The 18,720-nt window shown below is 50.3% G+C and overlaps 1 protein-coding gene across 2 annotated transcripts; it reads right to left on the bottom strand.

Moving 5' to 3' along the window:
* Positions 1 to 16,372, bottom strand: Abcd4 (ATP-binding cassette, sub-family D (ALD), member 4). Of its 2 annotated transcripts, XM_013017430.1 has the most exons (19): positions 16,270 to 16,372; positions 14,152 to 14,270; positions 13,877 to 14,004; positions 11,762 to 11,901; positions 10,616 to 10,732; positions 10,238 to 10,363; positions 9,658 to 9,708; positions 7,191 to 7,285; positions 6,823 to 6,944; positions 6,624 to 6,715; positions 6,384 to 6,473; positions 3,515 to 3,723; positions 3,260 to 3,351; positions 2,910 to 2,946; positions 2,239 to 2,288; positions 1,620 to 1,672; positions 1,268 to 1,344; positions 605 to 720; positions 1 to 478 (listed from the first exon to the last, which is right to left on the bottom strand). In XM_013017430.1, the coding sequence occupies exons 1-19, from the start codon at positions 16,305 to 16,307 to the stop codon at positions 410 to 412; spliced, it is 1,821 nt and encodes a 606-aa protein (XP_012872884.1). In that variant the 5' UTR covers positions 16,308 to 16,372; the 3' UTR covers positions 1 to 409. The 2 variants fall into 2 exon arrangements, with proteins under 2 accessions (XP_012872884.1, XP_012872896.1); XM_013017442.1 differs by lacking the exon at positions 1 to 478 and having other exon boundaries at positions 611 to 720; positions 1,239 to 1,344.
* Positions 16,373 to 18,720: the final 2,348 nt, after the last annotated feature.

Genomic DNA, 18,720 nt, shown 5'->3' with positions numbered 1-18,720 from the left:
TCTTTCTAGAAAAAGTTATAAAATTTAAATGGTCAGTTAATTATAAAGTTAAAAATCTATCATCATAAAATTTAACTGGCTGTCTTCACTCCAGGTCCATGGCCCTTCCCGCCTTGACCCCTCATGTCTTACACTGGGTACACTCAGGTATTTCTCAGCCATCATGATCTGAATTCATTTGTAAGCAATCAGCACTTCCAGCAGAGGCCCTGCTGGCGCCACAGAAGCAGCCCTGTGGAGACAGACTCCCGTGTTCCCCGTAGGGCCCCCCCTGGGCTGAGCCAGCTGCTGCCAGGGCTCCAGCACAGGACCCATGAGGCAAACCTGGGGCTCTTCCTGGTCTCCCCTGGGGGGCTGCTGGTCTGCCCAGAGTTCGGCTCTCCTCTGGTGTCCATCCCCGCCTTTGACTTCATTCCACTTTGATTCTAGTCAGTTCCCATCTTCCTCCTCCATAGAGTTTCAGAACCCAGGAGTGAAACTACGAGAGACCACCACACAGGGATCAGGAGGCTTCCTCTGCCACCCTCTCCTCAGGGAAAGGGGCCTCTGGCTCTGGCCAGGCCTAGACTTTAGGCTCTTCTCCCTCCTCAGGCCATGCTTGTACCTTCTCCAGGTTGGGTCGATGTCCCACGCTGATGAATGTCATCCCTAGCTGCTGGCCAATTCGGTAGAGCTCACTCTCCACCTCCTCTGTCAGGGCGCTGGTAGCTTCATCCAGCACTGAGGGAAGGGATAAAATCAAGGTCCTGCCCTTGATCCCAGCAGTTGTTGCTGTCCTGCCACCACAATCACCCTCCACCCGGGCCCCAGAAGAGGCTACCGCTGCTCTGACTTATAAGAACCTGGCACGGGGATATGGGCCAAGGGAGCTGAGAGTATGTATCTTTGAGCACCAGCCCAAGATTCTCAGCTTCCTAGTTACTAAGTGCCACAGCTCCCTGGGTCTGTGAAATTCAGGTAGCTCCCCAAAGATGTGTCCCGGGAAGAGCCCACACCTGCTACCCTGCAGCCAGGCACGGCCACTCATTTGATGGCAGAGCTTGAGGAGCTACAATCATAGTCCTTCAACTAAGGCTTGCTCCCCACTCCAGCTGTGCCTTGGCAAGAAGCTTATGAAATGGTGTGACACCCCTAGGTCTGCCCTGAACTGTGAGGCACTGTTCTTTACAGGAGGAGGGCACAGAGATGCTCAGACATACCCAGAAAGGCCTACATGCTGTGAACACACACTGCTGTACCTGGTATGTGTCTGTGGGGCAGACCTCACCTGCATACTTTGGCTGCAGGTAGAAGAGCCGTGCAAAGGAAAGCCTCTGCATCTCCCCTGGGGACAGGACATCATACCTAGGAAAGGAAACGAGAGAACCCTGAAAGGAGGTGACAGCTTGGCTTTTGCCAAGAATGGGTTTGGGCAGGGAGCTGTTTTCTGCAGGGGCCCAGGACAGAGGCGCCTTCTCACTCACAGCCCTACTATCCACACCAAATCCCACTCCTAAGGCACAGAAGATGGCCTAGCCAAACATCTGGCCATCAGGAGCCATTCTACCCCTTCACGGGATCCCTGCACTGATGGCTGTCGTGGAGGGAGCTGGTTGGAGAACCTCCAACTCCATTCTTACCAGTTCCAATCCACCTGCTGGTCCAGACCCTCTGTCCTTGCCACCAAGCTGGACTGTAACAGACCCAGAGAGCAAGAGGTCCATGACAATGCGCATTGCTGCTTCCTGCCATCCAGTCTCCACAATGTAAGCGTTTCTCACTATCGCAGCACATCAAGGTGGGGCTGCCAACTACAGTGCTGAGACTATCACACCATGACAGAAAAAGCAGACTGGTTCAGTCAGGGCGTGCGTGAGTACGTGCGTGTGCGTGTGTGTGTCTTTTTGTTTGCGAGTCCTAGGGCTTGAACTCAGGGCCTGGACACTGTCCCTGAGCTTCTTTTGCTCAAGGCTAGTACTCTACCATTTGAGCCACAGTGCCACTTCTGGCTTTTTCTGTTTATGTGATACTGAGGAATCAAACCCAGGGCTCTATGCGTGCTAAGCAAGCACTCTAACACTTAGCCACACGTCTAACCCAGTCAGTTTTGTTTTAAATTCTCTTCTTTCCTGTGTCTGCCTCCCTGTCAATTTGTACTCCCATTCTTTGCCCCTGTCCTGGATCCAGAGATGGCAGGGCCTTGCTGTTGGGCCAGTACCTCACTGTGGGCTGGGTCTTCAGGGGCTCTGTCCCACTTACCAGGCCTGCCAGCTCCAAGAACCTCATGATCCTCTCATCATCAGCAGAACCTGAAAAACAGAGGCTTCTTCAGCCCATCAGTTCTTCTGGCTGGCTGGAATAGATTTGGACATGCTGGCAGGCTAGATACACCAGTATGCTGGGCTGGCTGACAGGTAGGCGTAAATAACAGGGAAGTTAGTAAAAGAAGCCACCAGCAGCTCTCACTTGCAATCCTAGCTACTCAGCAGGCTAAAATCTGAGGATCACAGCTTGAAGAAGCCTGGGCAGAAAAGTATGTGAGACTCTTGTATCCAATTATCCAGCAAAAAGTGAGAAGTGGGTATATGGCTCAAGTGGCTGAGATCAGCCTTGATCAAAACAAGCTAAGGGAGAGTGGCCAGGACCTGAGTTCAAGCTCCAGGACAGACAGATGGACAGGTGGACGACAGATACACACATACATACCAAAAACCAATCATTTCCCTTCCTCCAACAAGTGTCTCTATTCAGGAAGGGAAGTCAGAACAAATGGATCATAGGTCAGTCCCCCAAACAGTGAACAATTAACAGAGGAGACCCGATATGAAGCAAGCAGCCTGGCTGGAGCCTCTTCCACAGGCACAGGTGAGGCCACAGGCTGGCAGAGCAAGGACAACTGAGATGTCATGACCTGAGGAGTCCCAGCTCACCTGAGTCAGGGTAGATCTCCTTCAGGGGATATATCACCTGAAAACAAAATCCAAACTGGTCTAGAAGGCTGAGACAGGTGTACACAGCTTCCTCCCCCTCAGACACTGCCCAAAGAAGCAGGCTCCTCTCCACTGGCCCATGGTTCCATTGTCACATGTCCATGACTATGATCCATGAATGTAGCATACAACCATGAATGTAGCATACAATGGTCTTAAACCCAGGAGTCCCAGGCATGGCCCCTTCATTACCCCTAGGGCCTGAGGCCTGTCACACTGCTAGGGGGCCCAGGTGGGGGGTGGGGGGTGTGTGGAGGTGAGAAAGGAGGACTGAGCCTTGTACTACTGACCTGCTCCCGAAGCGTCCCATCAGTGAAGAAGGGCTTCTGAGGCAGGAACAGCACCCCGTGGGGCCCAAAGTCGGTCAGCATCTGCACAGAGCCTGCAAAGCCCACACAAGCTCCATTCTGAGACCTCACAGAGACTGTAACTGCCTCTCCCCTCTGCCTCTCATCCTCTTTCCTGGGCCAAGAAAGGCCAGAGTTCACATTACCCACCCACTCCTGGCAAGGCTGGGCCACAGGCAGGGAGGACCTAGCTCTCACCCTTTGTGCTGTCCCACAGGCCGCCCAGAACCCGCAGCAAGGAAGTCTTGCCAGTGCCCGTGTTGCCCATGATGAGGAGGCTCTGCCCCTCACAGATCTTCAGGCTGAGGTCCTTGACTAGGGGCTTGTCAGAGGAGGGAGCACAGATAGAGACTCGCTCAAGGAGAAAAGCTGTGTCTGCTGGCTCAGCTGCTGGCCATCCACAGGCCCTGGGGCAGAGAAGAGAGGGTGGGCAGTGTGAGCAGTGGCCTGGAGAAATCATCTGCACTGGGAGTTTTAGGGCCCAACTGTCCCTCTCCCCCAGTCTGTATGCTGACACTCCATGCCGGGAAACCTCACCGTACAATCACATGTGGACCCAAGGTCTTTAGAGGAGTACTGGTTTCCAGGCACCAGTGGCCAACACCTGTAATGACAACTACTCGGGAAGCTGAGATCTGAGGATCTGGATGGGGTCTAAGCCAGTCTGGTGAGTAAAGTCCATGAAACTCTTTTCTCCAATTAGCCATCAAAAAAGCTGGAAGTGGAGCTGCGGCTTAAGTGATAGAGCACCAGCCTTGAGTGAAAAAGCTAAGGGACAGTGCCCAGGCCCTGATTTCAAACCCTAGTACCGGCACATTCCCAAGAAATAATAACAATAAGAATAATGATAATAAGCCCGAAGCTGGTGGCTCATGCTTGTAATCCTAGGCTGAGATCTGAGGATCTCGGTTCAAAGCCAGCCTGGGCAAGGAAAGTCTGTGAGACTCTTATCTCCAATAAACCACCAGAAAACCGGAAGTGGTGCTGTGGCTCAAGCGGTAGAGCACTTGCCTTGAGCTGAAGAGCTGAGGAACAGCGCCTAAGCCCAGAGTTCAAGCCCCATGACCAACAAAAAAAATAAAAAAATAAAAAATAATGATGATGATGATGCAATGTTAAGATGATGCTGGTAGGATGGCCCTTAGGGACAGAGCATGAGGACAAGGAAGAAGGTAGCCATCTGCAAGCAAGGAGAGAAGCCTCTAGGGAAATCCACCTGCCCATAACTTGACCATGTGCTTCTAACATCCAGACTGTGAAAAATAATTTCTGTGTTTGAGCCACACAGCCTGAGCCCACTGACACAGGAAGGACATGGACACCTTACTCTGGGACTCATCAATGAATGATCTTTATCATTTTCAATGTTTATAAATAGAAAAAATTCGAGCTGGGAAGGTGGCTCAGTGGTAGAGTGCTTGCCTTGCATGCATGAGGCCCTGGGTTCAATTCCTCAGCACCACATAAGCAAAAAGCAAAAAAAGCCGGAAGTGGTGCTGTGGCTCAAGTGGTAGAGCACTAGCCTTGAACTGAAGAGCTGAGGGATAGTGCCCAGGCCCAGAGTTCAGGCCCCAGACCAGACCCAAAAAAAAAAAAAAAAAGAAAAGAAAAAATTCTCCCCAGATGAGGAAATCCAGTCAAGTAGCTGAGTAACTTGCCCAGGGTTGCTGAGCTGACTCTTCTAATTCTAGGGTTGGTGGGTTTTCCAGGTGGCACAGGTGACTAGGATAATCATAGTAAGATGGAAGTGGTTACTATTCGACAGCTCTGGAGCTCTTGGTTCTCCATGGATGCCTGACTCCATGCACCCCATCCCCCCGGCCTTTGGTGGCATTTTCAACAGGGTAACTATTAAAGCATTTGTTACTAAGAAGAGAGAGTTGAGCATAGGCTCTGGAATTCAGACTGTTTCCATTTTTGAAAGCTTACCATGTGGCCACTGTCCAAGTACTTTTCAAGGACTGAGATCTAATCCTCAAAGCACACAGAAGAAAGGTTTCACTAATTCCTCTTTTTTAATTTTTTTTGGGGGGGGGTCTGGTTGTGGGGCCTGAACTCTGGGCCTGGGCGCTGTCCCTCAGCTCCTCAGCTCAAGGCTAATGCTCTACCACTTGAGCCACAGCACCACTTCTGGCTTTTTTCTTTTTGCTTATGTGGTGCTGAGGAATCGAACCCAGGGCCTCATGCATGCAAGGCAAGTGCTCTACCACTGAGCCACCTTCCCAGCACCACTAATTCCTCTTTTTTAGCAACAAATAAACCAAGACCCAGAACAACAGCTAAGTAATTTCCCCAAATTCTGAATGCAGAGGAAGATCAGAAATATTCCTGGTCCGGGGCTGGGAAGGTGGCTCAGTGGTAGAACATTTGCCTTGCATGCCTGAGGCCCTGGGTTCGATTCCTCAGCACCACATAAGCAAAAAGAAAAAAGCCGGAAGTGTCCCTGTGGCTCAAGGGGTAGAGCACTAGCCTTGAGCTGAAGAGCTGAGGGACAGCGCCCAGGCCCAGAGTGCAGGCCCCACAACCGGACCCCCCCCCCAAAAAAAAAGAAAAAAGAAATATTCCTGGTCCGCAAAGGTGTATGAATAAAGACAACTGTGGATCTGAGTGTGGCACACGGAACACAGGACACACACAGGAAGGGGCAAGCAGCAGAGCTTCACGCGAAGGAGGAAGGAGAAGGGCACTACCCAGATTGTGTTACTATTTATCGTTTGGGTTCTTTGAGGGACAATCTTGCTATATAGCATAGGCCGGCCTGGAACTGCCCTCAGACTCCAGAGCACTGGGATTACAGGTATGTGACACCATGCCTAGCTCAGGCTTTTGTTTGGTGATGAGGCAGGTGTGTGCCCTCTGTTGCCATCACCTGGGGTAGAATATAAATCAGAGCAATGGGTGCCATAGAGATGGCAACAGAGACACTTATGCTTAGCATAAGATGGCCACTGCTTTTATTCATTCCCCATGGGTCTGCTACCCAGCTGCAAGGGCCATCACCCAGAGGAACGCCGCCAGGCCTGTCGTTCAGTCTGGATTCCTGTGTTACATGCAGCCCAGTACTCACTTGTCCAAGCCCCACTCGGTCTCTCTCAGGGTCTCGCAGTCCTGTGACTTCTGAGACATGTCCAGCAGGGCCTCCTGAAGCTCCCCGATCCTGGTAAGAAGTGAGAACCTGAGGCACGGTGTGGGGCTCCTGATGAAGGTGACACTCCTTCCTACCTCCCACCCGCTGGCACTGTTCCCCATTCAGCTTCTTCCAACAACTCACGCTGCTCAGGAAGCAGCCGCAGGGGCGGAGCCTCACCGGTGCGTGTAACCAGCCACATCTGAGAATGTGGTGGAGAGGTCGATGAGGCGGGTGAAGCAGTTGATGAGGTACATGCACACAAAGGCATTCTGGATAGGATGGAGGGCAGTCAGTATGGGCTTCAACTCCAAGACCTCGGTCACTGGGCACAAGGGCAGTGGGGACAGCATGAGGGGTGGCCAGGAGAGACTCTCACCTTGCTGACCAGCGTGCTAAGCTCTGTGGGGCTCAGGTCTCCATAGACCCCACTGAAGATGGGGATTGCGATGACAACATAACTCAGGATGCTGCCCAGATAGTCAAAGGTGTTGACACCGACTGTAGAACAGACAGACTGCATGAGGCCCAGGAGACACCTATGAGCTCTGTAGGGAACTTGGCCCTCAGGATGGAGAGCAGGAGGCCAAGCAGGGTTATACTTCCCCTATGTCCTCATTTTGAGGACAGCCCTGGCAAAGGCAGTGGTTCCGCTGGCTCATCTGGGCAGGCAGAAAGTAGGGAGGTGTGGGAAGGAAGCAAGCAACCCGATCCATGGTTCCCAACTCCCGGGGCCCCTCTGCCTACTGTACAGCCAGAGCTCCTTGGACATCAGCTCCCTCTGGGTCTGAAGGAGTCTCTGCAGCCTGCGGTCTGTCCTCATGTGTTCCACATGCCCGGCTCTAACAGGAAAGGCTGGGATGTCCACAGGCCTGGGGAGCTGAGCCAGGCTGGGGCACCCTAAAACTCTCACAGCCTCCATTAGGCGCCCAGCCCATCCAAGTGTCTTGGTTTTAGAACCCTCCTGTCACTATCACCCATCATCCCTTACTTGTATTCCTTGTGATCTTATCAGAAAAGAACTCTAGACTTAGCCAGACCCGGTTCGAATCCAGACTCTAGTTTCTTCATAGGTGACATGGGCAGGCTGTATAAAGCCTTTGCCTTACCTTCTCTCACTTGTTAAGATAAAATATTATGTTAGGATAAAATAAGAATTAAAGAGTTTCTGGGGCTGGGAAGGTGGCTCAGTGGTAGAGTGCTTGCCTCACATGTATGAGGCCTTGAGTTCGATTCCTCACAGAAAAAGCAGGAAATGGTGCTGTGGCTCAAGCGGTAGAGTGCTAGTCTTGAGCTGAAGAGCTCAGGGACAGCACCCAGGCCCAGAGTTCAAGACTCACGTCCCGCCCACACACACACACAAGATTCTGAATGCAGCTGGGTGCCGGTGGCTCATGCCTGTAATCCTAGGTACTCAGGAGGCTGAGATCTGAGGATCCCCGTTCAAAGCCAGACCAGGCAGCAAAGTTCATGAGACTTTTATCTCCAATTAACTACCCAAAAATTAAAAGTGTCGCTGTGGCTCAAGTGGTAGAGCGCTTGCCTTGAGCTGAAGAGCTGAGGGACAGCGCAGGCCCATAGTTCAAGCCCCAGGGCTGACCAAAAAAAAAAAAAAAAGTTTCTGAATGCAAAATATAAGACATGAGGGGCACTCAATAACTAAGAGCTGCTGGGGACCAAATAAAATGGCACAGTCCAGGCTCAGGACCAGTCAGCGAGTGAAGTGGAGAAGTGGACAAGAAAGAGCCCTCCTCCTTGAGGAGCTCCCGGGCCAGGGGACAGAAAGCCACACCACACTCTTTGCCTGGACAATGGAGTGTCACATGTGACTAAGATAACAAACAAACCCAACCTTGAGGGAAGTTCGGGAAAACTCAAAGATATGGGGCTTCAAGGACAGGCAGAAATTCCAGGCCGAAAAGGTAGAGGGAGTAAAGGGGACCATTTCAGATTTATCCACATTTTCAGAAGCTACAAAGAACTTATCTGGAACTCTAAAAACAAATCTGCCTTCCCCAGAACTAAATGAGAAGCTGCAGAATCCACATGTACTGTCACCAGCAGCCCAGCCCTACCTACCTCACTACCACTGCAAGTTGTGGTAGAGACTGACAAAGGAGAAAGGACCTTGGGCTATTCCATCCACCCTAAGAACAGGTGATACGCCGGGCCGGGCGCTGGTGGCTCACACCTGTAATCCTAGCTACTCAGGAGGCTGAGATCTGAGGATCGCGGTTCAAAGCCAGCCCGGGGAAGGAGAGACTGTGAGACTCCTATCTCCAATAAACCACCAGAAAACCGGAAGTGGCGCTGTAGCTCAAGTGGTAGAGCGCTCGCCTTGAGCTGAAGAGCTGAAGGACAGCGCCCAGGCCCAAAGTTCAAGCCCCACGACCGACAAAAAAAAAGAACAGGTGATACAAGGAAAAGCGCCTCCCCCCCCTTTTTTTTTTCTTTTTGTACTAGTAGTGGAGTCTAAACTTGGGAGCTCATGCTTTTGTTTGACTTCTTCACTCAAGGCTGGTACTCTACCACTTGAGCCACTGGCTTTTTGGTGGTTAACTGGAGACATGAATCTCACAGGCTTTTCTGCCCAAGCTGGCTTTCAACCTTAATCCTCAGATCTCAGCCTCCTGAGTAGCTAAGATTACAGGCGTGAGCCACCAGTACACAGTTATCTAGACCAACTGCTTAAACATAAACCAAATATTGGTCTTGGAAGCCTCCCACGTGGCAGAGCACAGGGGCCTGCCCAGGAGGAAAGGAAGACCACAACACTGCCGAGTGCCTGAATACTAGGACACCAGACACGGGAGCAGGCACTTGTGGGGGAGTCTGATTTTCAGAGGGGTTCCCATTCTCTCCCATGCTACAAAGGACCAGCCATGTGTATTGGGCACTGGCAAGAAAACTACTTCATTCAGGAAAACAGTAGAGGTGATGCCTTATAGTCATCAGGTTGAAGCAGCACCTACTCTACTCATTTTATTCTCTGGTTATTTCATACTTCATATTAGGCCACTAAGACTAAAGCTGTCTACTGTACAAGGCTACCAGCTTCAGAAGCAATCTCTAGACCTAAGGACAAGGCAGTTAATGACAGTGTGGACAGGGAGAGTGGCAGCCAAGCATGAGAATGCTCAGTAAAAGCTCCACGGTAGCAAGAGGCCTGCGGACTTATCTTTTCATAGTAGAGGACTATCTCTGCCACACTCACCTGTAGAAAGCAGCAGGCTCAGCGTTCACCCGAATCTGCATGTGCTTGAACCTGGGCAGACCAAAGAGGAATGTGTACTGACAACGGGGAGACCTGGATCAAGACCAACACCTCTCACCCCAACAATGTGGAACCCAGTTCCACCTCAACACTATGGCTGCTTCCACTGAACTTTCCATGGACTGGAAGTCTCAGGGCCTGTGCAAAGTCGGGGTTGCCCTCTACTTTCTGTGCTCCTACCTCTAGCACCTCCTTCCCCCACACCTCCTTCCTAAGCCCCAGCCTGAAGGAAGATGCTAAGGGGAGCTGCCAGGCCCAAGAGAAAGGGTGGTTAGAGAAGCATGTGAGAAAGCCCAGGGACCATGATGTTGGTGATGGCCAATGAGACACTGTTCTCAATGCTCCTCAATTCTCTCAGTAGGCAACCACAGCATCCACTTTAGAAAGGAAAACACTTTCACCTTGGAGAGGTGAAAGGCTTTGCACAAGATCACTCAGCTAGAAACTGGCACTTCTTGGATGCAAACTAAGGAAGGCTTACCCTGGATCACACCTGTTAGCTTTAGCAAAAGAGACACACCTAAAATCCCCCTCCAGCTTCTCTTGCTGCACCAGCTTCGCCACGATAGGGCCCATCAGGGTTTTGTTCACCATGGTTCCCAGGATGAAATACCCGAAGATGCTCACCGGCCCAAGCCAGCCTGTGCTGAGGGACAGAGTGACAGAGAGGGCGAGGGATGGCATGGAGGCCACACAGCACCATGGACTTCAGCCCTGCCCCCTGCTCCCAGTCCCTGCTCAGTCTCAGCAGCTCCATGGGGTCTCCATGTGGAGGTGATGCCCTGGAGTACAGGTAGGGGAGAAAGACCAGCCTCTCCAGGACCCTGAGAGACTTAGGGGGACATGAGGCCAGGGAGGAGGAGGAGGAGGAGGAAGCCCAGGAGGGGAAAGGCTGCACCTTTGGAAGCACTGGTATGTGTAATAGACGAGTGTGAAGGGGGAGACAATTAGTTTGCTCGCCATGCTGCTGAGCTGCCGGCAGAATCGCTCCACATCCTGGCTGATACGCTGATCCCTGCAGCCAACAACACGGAGCAGTTGAACCAAGTTAGCTGGGCTCCAGGATGATAATAGTCAGAACTTACACCTTTTCTCGATGGGAACATTCTAGGACTTAGAAAAGTCATCTTTAGGACCTCTACACAAGACTCCAGACAGCTGCTTCTTATGGTGCCTCACTCATCCCCCAGAAAAGGTGGAATCAAAAGATCCAGTACTTGTGGCTTAAGTCAGTTCTGTATAGAACCAAAGGGACACTTGAAGGTCGAAGAGCTTCCTTTCAGCCAGGCATCAGTGGCTCACGCCTGTAATCCTAGCTACTCAGAAGGCTGAGATCTGAGGATCAAGGTTCAAACCCAACCAAGCAGACAAATCTGAGACTTTTTTTTTTTGGTTGGTCATGGGGCTTGAACTCTAGGACTAGGCACCGTCCCTCAGCTCTTCAGCTCAAGGTGAGCATTCTACCACTTGAGCCACAGTGCCACTTCCAGTTTTCTAGTGGTCAACTGGAGATGAGAGTCTCACGAACTTGCTTGCCCAGGTTGGCTTTGAACCTCAATCCTCGATCTCAGCCTCCTGAGCTCAGAGACTCTTATTTTCAATTAACCAGAAAAAAGCCAGAAGTAAAAGTATGGTTCAACTGGTAGAGCCATAGTAGAAAAAACTAAGGGACAGTGCCCAGGCTCTGAGTTAAAGCTCTAGTATTGGTGCGTGCATGCATGTGCATATGTGTGTGTGCACGCGCACACACAGACACAGACACACACACACAGAGATAGCTCAAATTTGTGATCCTCTTGCCCCAGCCTCCCGAATGCTGGTATTACAAACATGTGCAACTATGCTTGGCTCCTGGCTTCTTCTTTTCTGCTTTCTACTCTCAGGCACACAGCCTCTCTAGAGATTTTCTTGGAGCACCCTTCTCCCATGGTTTGGCAATAACACTGGCCTACTAGATATGACCTCCATGGAATCTGAGGCCAGGACTCTCTGGGGCTAAGCTAGGTGAATGGGGCACACAGGGGTCAGGTATGAGGGTGCCTACGGGTTATCGATGCCATCCTGAAGCACATTGAGGGTGTAGTACACACGGGCCCGAAAGTAGAGGCGGTGCAGGTGCTCAGTGAGGTCCTTCCTCCAGCTCACATACAGCAGGTTGCAGGTGAACTGGTCAAAACTCTTCAGCTGTGCAGCACAGGAGGCAAGGGGAAGGGAGGAGAGAGAAGCTTCCTGTAAGTCTCAGGTCAAAGCTCAAGGCTGACAGATGTCTCTGCTGACTCAGCCTAGCCTATTCTGATCACTCAGCACTTTTCTCTCTTAACAAAAGCTTCAAATCACAGGATTTCCCTTCCCCATTTTTTTTTTGTGTTTATCCTTACAAAAACCTGAAAGGCTTACTAAAGGCAAAAGCTTTGCCTCTTTTTGTATCAGAGATCTTTTTTTTTTATTTTTTTGGTCGTGGGGCCTGAACTCTGGGCCTGGGCACTGTCTCTCAGCTCTTCAGCTGTAGATTAGCACTCTACTGCTTGAGCCTCAGCCCCACTTCCAGCTTTTTCTGCTTATGTGGTGCTGAGGAATCAAACCAAGGGCCCCATGCATGCAACACAAGCACTCTACCACTGAGCCACCTTCCCAGCACCTGTATCATAGGTCTTAACTGAATACAGAGAAGGGGGGAAGCTTATCATGTGTTTCATTTATGGGGTATTTTTTGTTTTTATTTGCCAGTATTGGGACCTGAACTCAGAGCATGGGCACTGTCCTTGAGCTTCTTTTGCTCAAGGCTAGCACTCTACCTCTTGAGTCATAGCGTTATTTCTGGCTTTTTTTTTTTTTGTCAGTTGTGGGGCTTGAACTCTGGGCCTGGGTGCTGTCCTTGAGCTCTTCAACTCAAGGCTAGCACTCTACCACTTGAGCCACAGTGCCACTTCTGACATTTTCTCTTTATGTGGTGCTGAGGAATTGAACTCAGGGCCTCATGCATGCAAAGCAAGCGCTCTACCACTGAGCCACCTTCCCAGCCCCCCCTCACTTATGTTTTTACTCTTCTGTCTCCCAAGCCTGGAAAAGGGCTCTATATATTTAGGGCTCACTGACTGAAAGTCCACCAAAAGTAGCAACAGTATGACAAGAAGTGGTTCTATAGAAAACAGCTAGTCCAGCCTGAGAGACAATAGGCTGGGTTCTAGCAGAGCCCTGACTCACAATCTGCCTTTTTTTTTTTTGCAGGTTGTGGGGCCTGAACTCTGGGCCTGGGCGCTGCCCCTCAGCTCTTCAGCTCAAGGCTAGCGCTCTACGACTTGAGCCACAGCGCCACTTCTGGCTTTTTCTGCTTATGTGGTACTGAGGAATCGAGCCCAGGGCCTCATGCATGCAAGGCAAGCACTCTACCACTGAGCCACCTTCCCAGCCTCACAATCTACCATTTCTGAAGCAACCTCTTTCCTAGGCACTTAAATAACAGTCTAGCTAAGGAGCAGACAATGAAAATGAGTGTCAGGAGATAGACAACAGAATGCAAGTACAAAATAGGATTGAGTTAGGTGGAGGAAATGTGCAGCAGAGAGTTGAGGACCTGAAAGAGTGGACAAGGAAGACTCTTGAAAACAATATGCAGGATTTAGCCAACTAACAAAGGGTAAAGAAAAGAGGTTATTCAGCAAGAAAGCAGCAGATGTTGAAAGCTGGAGGTGTGACACAATGCTAAGTTGAGTTACAGCCTCAGCTGCCAGAGGAACAGCAACAGCTCTGGCTGTCAATCCTGGTTTTATTTATTTTTAAATAAGTTTTTATTGTGAAAATACTGTACAGAGGGGTTGCAATTACATGTCAATCCTGGTTTTAGCCTACTCTAAGCTCCCAGAAGCAAGAGTTCTAGGAAGCGAAGGGACAGTATCCATTTCTGCGAAATGAAGCCAGAATCGTGCAGCCTAGTCCTAACGAGTTTGAAATACATGAGAAATCTGTCCCAAGTGGGCCAATAGCAAGATCAATGCCCTGCTCAAAGTTCTGATGTCCAGGGTCACCATCCCAATTCCTTGGAAAAGGAAGGAACACCCACGAAAGCCTGGTTCTTGCTTCTTGAAGACTAAGTTCCAAAAGTTATTTATTCCACTCACACCAGATAAGGAAGAGACACAGAGAAAAAGGAAGCCCTTACTGTGGAGTTGAGAACGATGAACACAACAGCCAGGAATGTCAGTGCCTTAAACCCATCCAAGTCTTTGTTTCCCAGGACCCCATAGTACTGACTGGGGATCACGCCAACCTGGTATATCACCAGTTGTTCTGTAGGGAGGGAGGAGTCAGAAATCATTGATGAGGGAATAAAAGGTAGGGGCTTCCTGAGTTCCTGTCTCTCCTATCTCAGAGAGAAGGGGACTCCAAACTAGTGCTTTCCCCTGTGCCCCACCAAGCCCCAACTTAGGCACTCACCCAGTAGAGTCACAAACAAGAGAGTCAGGAACATCAAGACATTCTGTGATGACCAGGAAGGAAACAAAACCTTCTGTATTCTCAGGAACCGCTGGAGAAATTGCAGATCTAACCTAGGCCTGAAGAAAAGTCAGGAATAGAGAGAAGCCCCAGAGAACAGTTAAGTGCTAGACAACAGTGACCCAGCTTATCCACATTGGTCTGGAGAGGGGCCAGGCTTTGAAGAAAGAATGGTTTATAAATACTGACAATGACAGACCAGGACTAGATCTCAGGGCAAAATGTGACAGTAGCTGGGTGGCGGTGGCTCATGCCTGTAATCCTAGCTACTCAGGAGGCTGAGATCCGAGGATCCCAGTTCAAAGCCAGCATGGGCAGGAAAGTCTGTGAGACTCTTATTTCCAATAAAGTATCAGAAAACCAGAAGTGGCACTGTGGCTCAAGTGGTAGAGTACTTGCCTTGAGCTGAAGAGCTGAAGGACAGTGCCCAGGCCCAGAGTTCAAGCCCCATGACTGGCAAAAAAAAAAAAAAGTAACAGAAAGAAATGTAGAAAAACATTTAAAGATGATTTAATGGCCTTAAAATGGGAAGGCATTCCTCAATAAGAGACCAAACCCACAAACTGTAAAGGAGAAAACAGATTTCACTTAATTAGAATAAACTCTTTCTGCTTAGTACATTACAATAGATTTTAGTTTAAAAAGATAGAGAAAGCATCTGTAGAGCTCACAACTGTAATCCTAGCTACTCAAGAGGCTGAGATCTGAGAATCACAGTTCAAAGCCAGCCCAGGCAGGAAAGTCTGTGAGACTCTTATCTCCAATAAACCACTAGAAAACTGGAAGTGGTGCTGTGGCTCAAATGGTAGAGTGCTCGCCTTGAGCTGAAGAGTGCAAGGACAGAGCCCATGCTCAGAGTTCAAACACTAGGAAAGCGGTGAAGGGGGTGGGGGGTTAAAACCAATAAGTAAAAACCAATTAAGGATGAAAAAAACCAAAGCACAGAAGTCAGAAATTCAGGAAATACACAGAAAAGTGAAGGATATAAACAGACATCCCCAGGAGGGGAAACCCATAGGCCTAGTAAATGTATTCAAATGAACACAATGGGTAGCATCTTACACCCATGACATTGACAGACATGAGAAAAAAACTAAACAATACCAAATCATGAGAGGCTATGGGAAAACAGGGACCTATCATCCTGCTGTTGAGGAGAATAATCTGGGGTGACCTACCAAAATTAAGCTGGGCACTGACTTATGTCTGTAATCCTAGCTACTCAGGAGACTGTGATCTGAGAATCCAAAGCCAGCCCAGGCAGGAAAGTCCTTGAGACTCTTATCTCCAATTATCCACCAGAAAAAAATTGGAAGTGGTGCTATGGCAAAGTGGTAGAATGCTAGCCTTGAATTTAAAATCTCAGGGACAATGCCCAGGCCGAGTTCAAGCCCCACAATCTACCAAATAATAATTAATAATAATAACCTAACCAAAGTTTCCAGGACCTAGCCTCCTACTCTGGGGTGGATCACCTAAATCACTGATATCCACCTGGAGACAACTGCCAGAATATTTGAACACAGTAGACTTTGTAGTGGTTAAGATACTGGAAGCAATCTAGGGACCCATCACTAGGGTGAAAACTGAGGCTGGATGAGCTCAAAAACTAAGTTTTTTAAGTCTTTAAAAAAAATCACAGCGTATGACTTATACAAATTCAAAACCGCTATATATATTTAAGGTGACACAATTTATGCAAGGTGGCTTGTGAAAATACTAGACCCAGAGTGATCTGGGGTGTCCCAAGGATGAAATGGTATTGAGGATCGGAATGAAGAGGGAAAAGTGGCACAAGAGGGCCCCACGTGGTGCCAGGACCCGAGAAGGACCACAGCGTGCACTGTGAGGGGCTGACACCAGCAAACAAACCAAAAAGGCCTTGGGGAGGTAAAGGGAGGGGACGGCAGCCGACGCGGGGGGCTCGGGACCGGCCGAGGGGGGACGCTCCTTCCCGTCAGACCTCACTGGGATCAGGAGCGGAGGAGCCCCTTCCCCACCGTCCCAGGCGGGACGCCCTGCGCCACCCCGGCCCTCCTCCCCAGCTGCTCTGCTCACCTAGCGCCAGCTCCGGGCGCGGGCCCCGGGACCGCCATGACCCGGGATCCGACCGACTCGGGAGCCCCACAGCACCGCGGCGGCGCTGGGCAGAGTCCGCGGGGCTCGGGCAGCCGGGGAGGGGCGGGGCTGCGGCGACCACTGAGACGGCCGGATAGAGAGGCCGCTCCCGGAAGCGCAGGCTTCTCGGAAAATACCAACGAGTGTGCAGGGTTGCTTCGGCTGGCCCGACGGCTAGAGAGTCCCCTCTGGACACGGAAGGTTCCCCTCTCCCCCGCATCCCTCCCGCTTTGACAGCCTGTACACCAGAAATGTAACTCTTTCTTTTTCTTTTTGGTCGGTCGTGGGGCTTGAACTCTAGGCCTGGGTGCTGTCCCTCAGCTCTTCAGCTCAAGGTGAGCACTCTACCACTTGAGCCACAGCGCCACTTCCGGTTTCCTGGTGGTTAATTGGAGATAGTCTTTTCCGGGCTGGCCTTGAACCATGATCCTCAGATCTCAGTCTCCTGAGTAGCTAGGATTACAAGGGTGAGCCACTGGCGCCCGAGTGTTAACATTTTTCTTAACAAGTCTTTGTCTCAGTAGGTATTTTATACGTTGTCTCAGAGAAGCCAGGGTGGTCTTCCCCAGCGGGCCCCTCTCCCCCCCCCCCATTCTGGGGCTTGAACTCAGGGCACTGTCCCTGAGCTTCCTTTGTTCGAGGTTAGTGCTCTAGCCCTTGAACCAGAGCTCCACTTCCAGCTTTTTCGAATTGTTTACTGAAGCTGAATCTCACACTTTAGTGCCTAGGCTGGCTTCGACTCGCAATCCTTAGATCGCAACCTCTGGACTAGCTAGGGTCACAGGCATGAGCCACCAGCATCCGGCTAATTATTTTCCTATGCATTGTAGGAAGCTTAGCAGTAGCCCAGGCCTCTACCTGTTAGAACTCCCCACCCCATCTATGTCAAATACAAGTATCTAGGCATTGTAAAATGTCCCTTGGAAGAGAGAGGCTTTGAACTGGGCAAGTGCTTCAAAGACCAGTGCCATTTCCCTGAGTGAGATCAGCCAGCTTATCTCCAGACAGGAGGGCAGAGCAGGAGAGGTACAGTGTCAGCTAAGCTGCCCCTGGGGTTAGCATGCCCTCCATCTCAGGTCCTCAGCTCCTCCCTCAAAGCCAGTCGATCTGGCCAGGCCTAACTGAAGCTGGCCTTCAGCTCTGGCCGCTCCTCCCCCTTTACTTCCCAGAGTTGCATCAGGGAATGAGGCCTAACTGTGAACTGTTGCCTTTAGAAAACCCCTCCCCAGCTATGTACCATCAGAAGACTTCCCATCTTCCCTCCCCTAGCCCCCCTAAATATAAATTTGACCCTGAACAAAGGACAGGCGCCATGTTTCCCTCTCTGGTGGGAGAGGTAGCCTTGTCAGCTCAGGCTGGCAATAAACTGTAACTCTGTCAGTGGGTGTGTCCATGTGGTTTTCTGGAAGGGGGCTTATACCTGCTATAGTGTCTTTTTTTTTTTTAGGTCCAAGACCAGGACTCAAACTTGTTACCTGATGCTTTCACTCATCAACTAACACTCTACCAACATCTCCAATCCCTATCATTTCTTCTAGATTGGGAGCCAAGTAGGTCTGTTTCCACCCCAGAAATAAGCCACTTGGAGAAGACTGTGCTCCCTGGGCTATAAATTGGTTTAAAAACTTGGAACTCTGTGGCTCAAGTGGTAGAGTGCTCGCCTTGAGCTGAAGAGCCTAGGGACAGCGCCCAAGCCCAAAGTTCAAGCCCCATGACACCCCCCCCCAAAAAAAAATGTTGATCTTTTGCAGAGGACAAGTGGTTCATACCTGTAATCCTAGCTACTCAGGAGGCTGAGATCTGAGGTTTGTGAATCAAAGCCAGCAGGGACAGGAAAGTCGGTGACACTCATCTCCAATTAATCATAGAAAAAACTAGAAGTAGAGCTGTGGCTTAAGTGGTAGAGTACTAAGCCTTTAGCAAAGGAGTTCAGTATCCAGGCTCAGAGTTCAAGTTCCAGGACTTATAAAAATAAAATTTCTTAAATTTATTTTTTATTTTTTTGTCGGTCATGGGGCATGAACTCTGGGCCTGGGCACTATGCCTCAGCTCTTCAGCTCAAGGCTAGTGCTTAGCACTACCACTTGAGCCATAGCACCACTTCCAGATTTTTTTTTTCTGTTTATGTGGTGCTGAGGAATAGAACCCAGGGCCTCATGCATGCAAGGCAAGCACTCTACCACTGAGCCACCTTCCCAGCCCATACATGTTTTTTAAATGTTGGAACCTAAGCCTGGGTGCCCGTGCTCATGCCTGTAATCCTAGCTATTCAAGAGACTGAGATCTGAGGATCCTGGTTCAAGGCTAGCCCAGGCAAGGAAAGTCCATGAGACTATCTCCAATTAACCACCAGGAAACCGGAGGTGGCGCTGTGGCTCAAATGGTAGAGCA

The sequence above is a fragment of the Dipodomys ordii genome, unplaced genomic scaffold (genome assembly GCF_000151885.1).
Source record: "Dipodomys ordii isolate 6190 unplaced genomic scaffold, Dord_2.0 Scaffold2, whole genome shotgun sequence".
In the NCBI taxonomy this organism is placed as follows: Eukaryota; Metazoa; Chordata; class Mammalia; order Rodentia; family Heteromyidae; genus Dipodomys; species Dipodomys ordii.
This window is presented reverse-complemented; position numbering and strand designations above follow the sequence as displayed.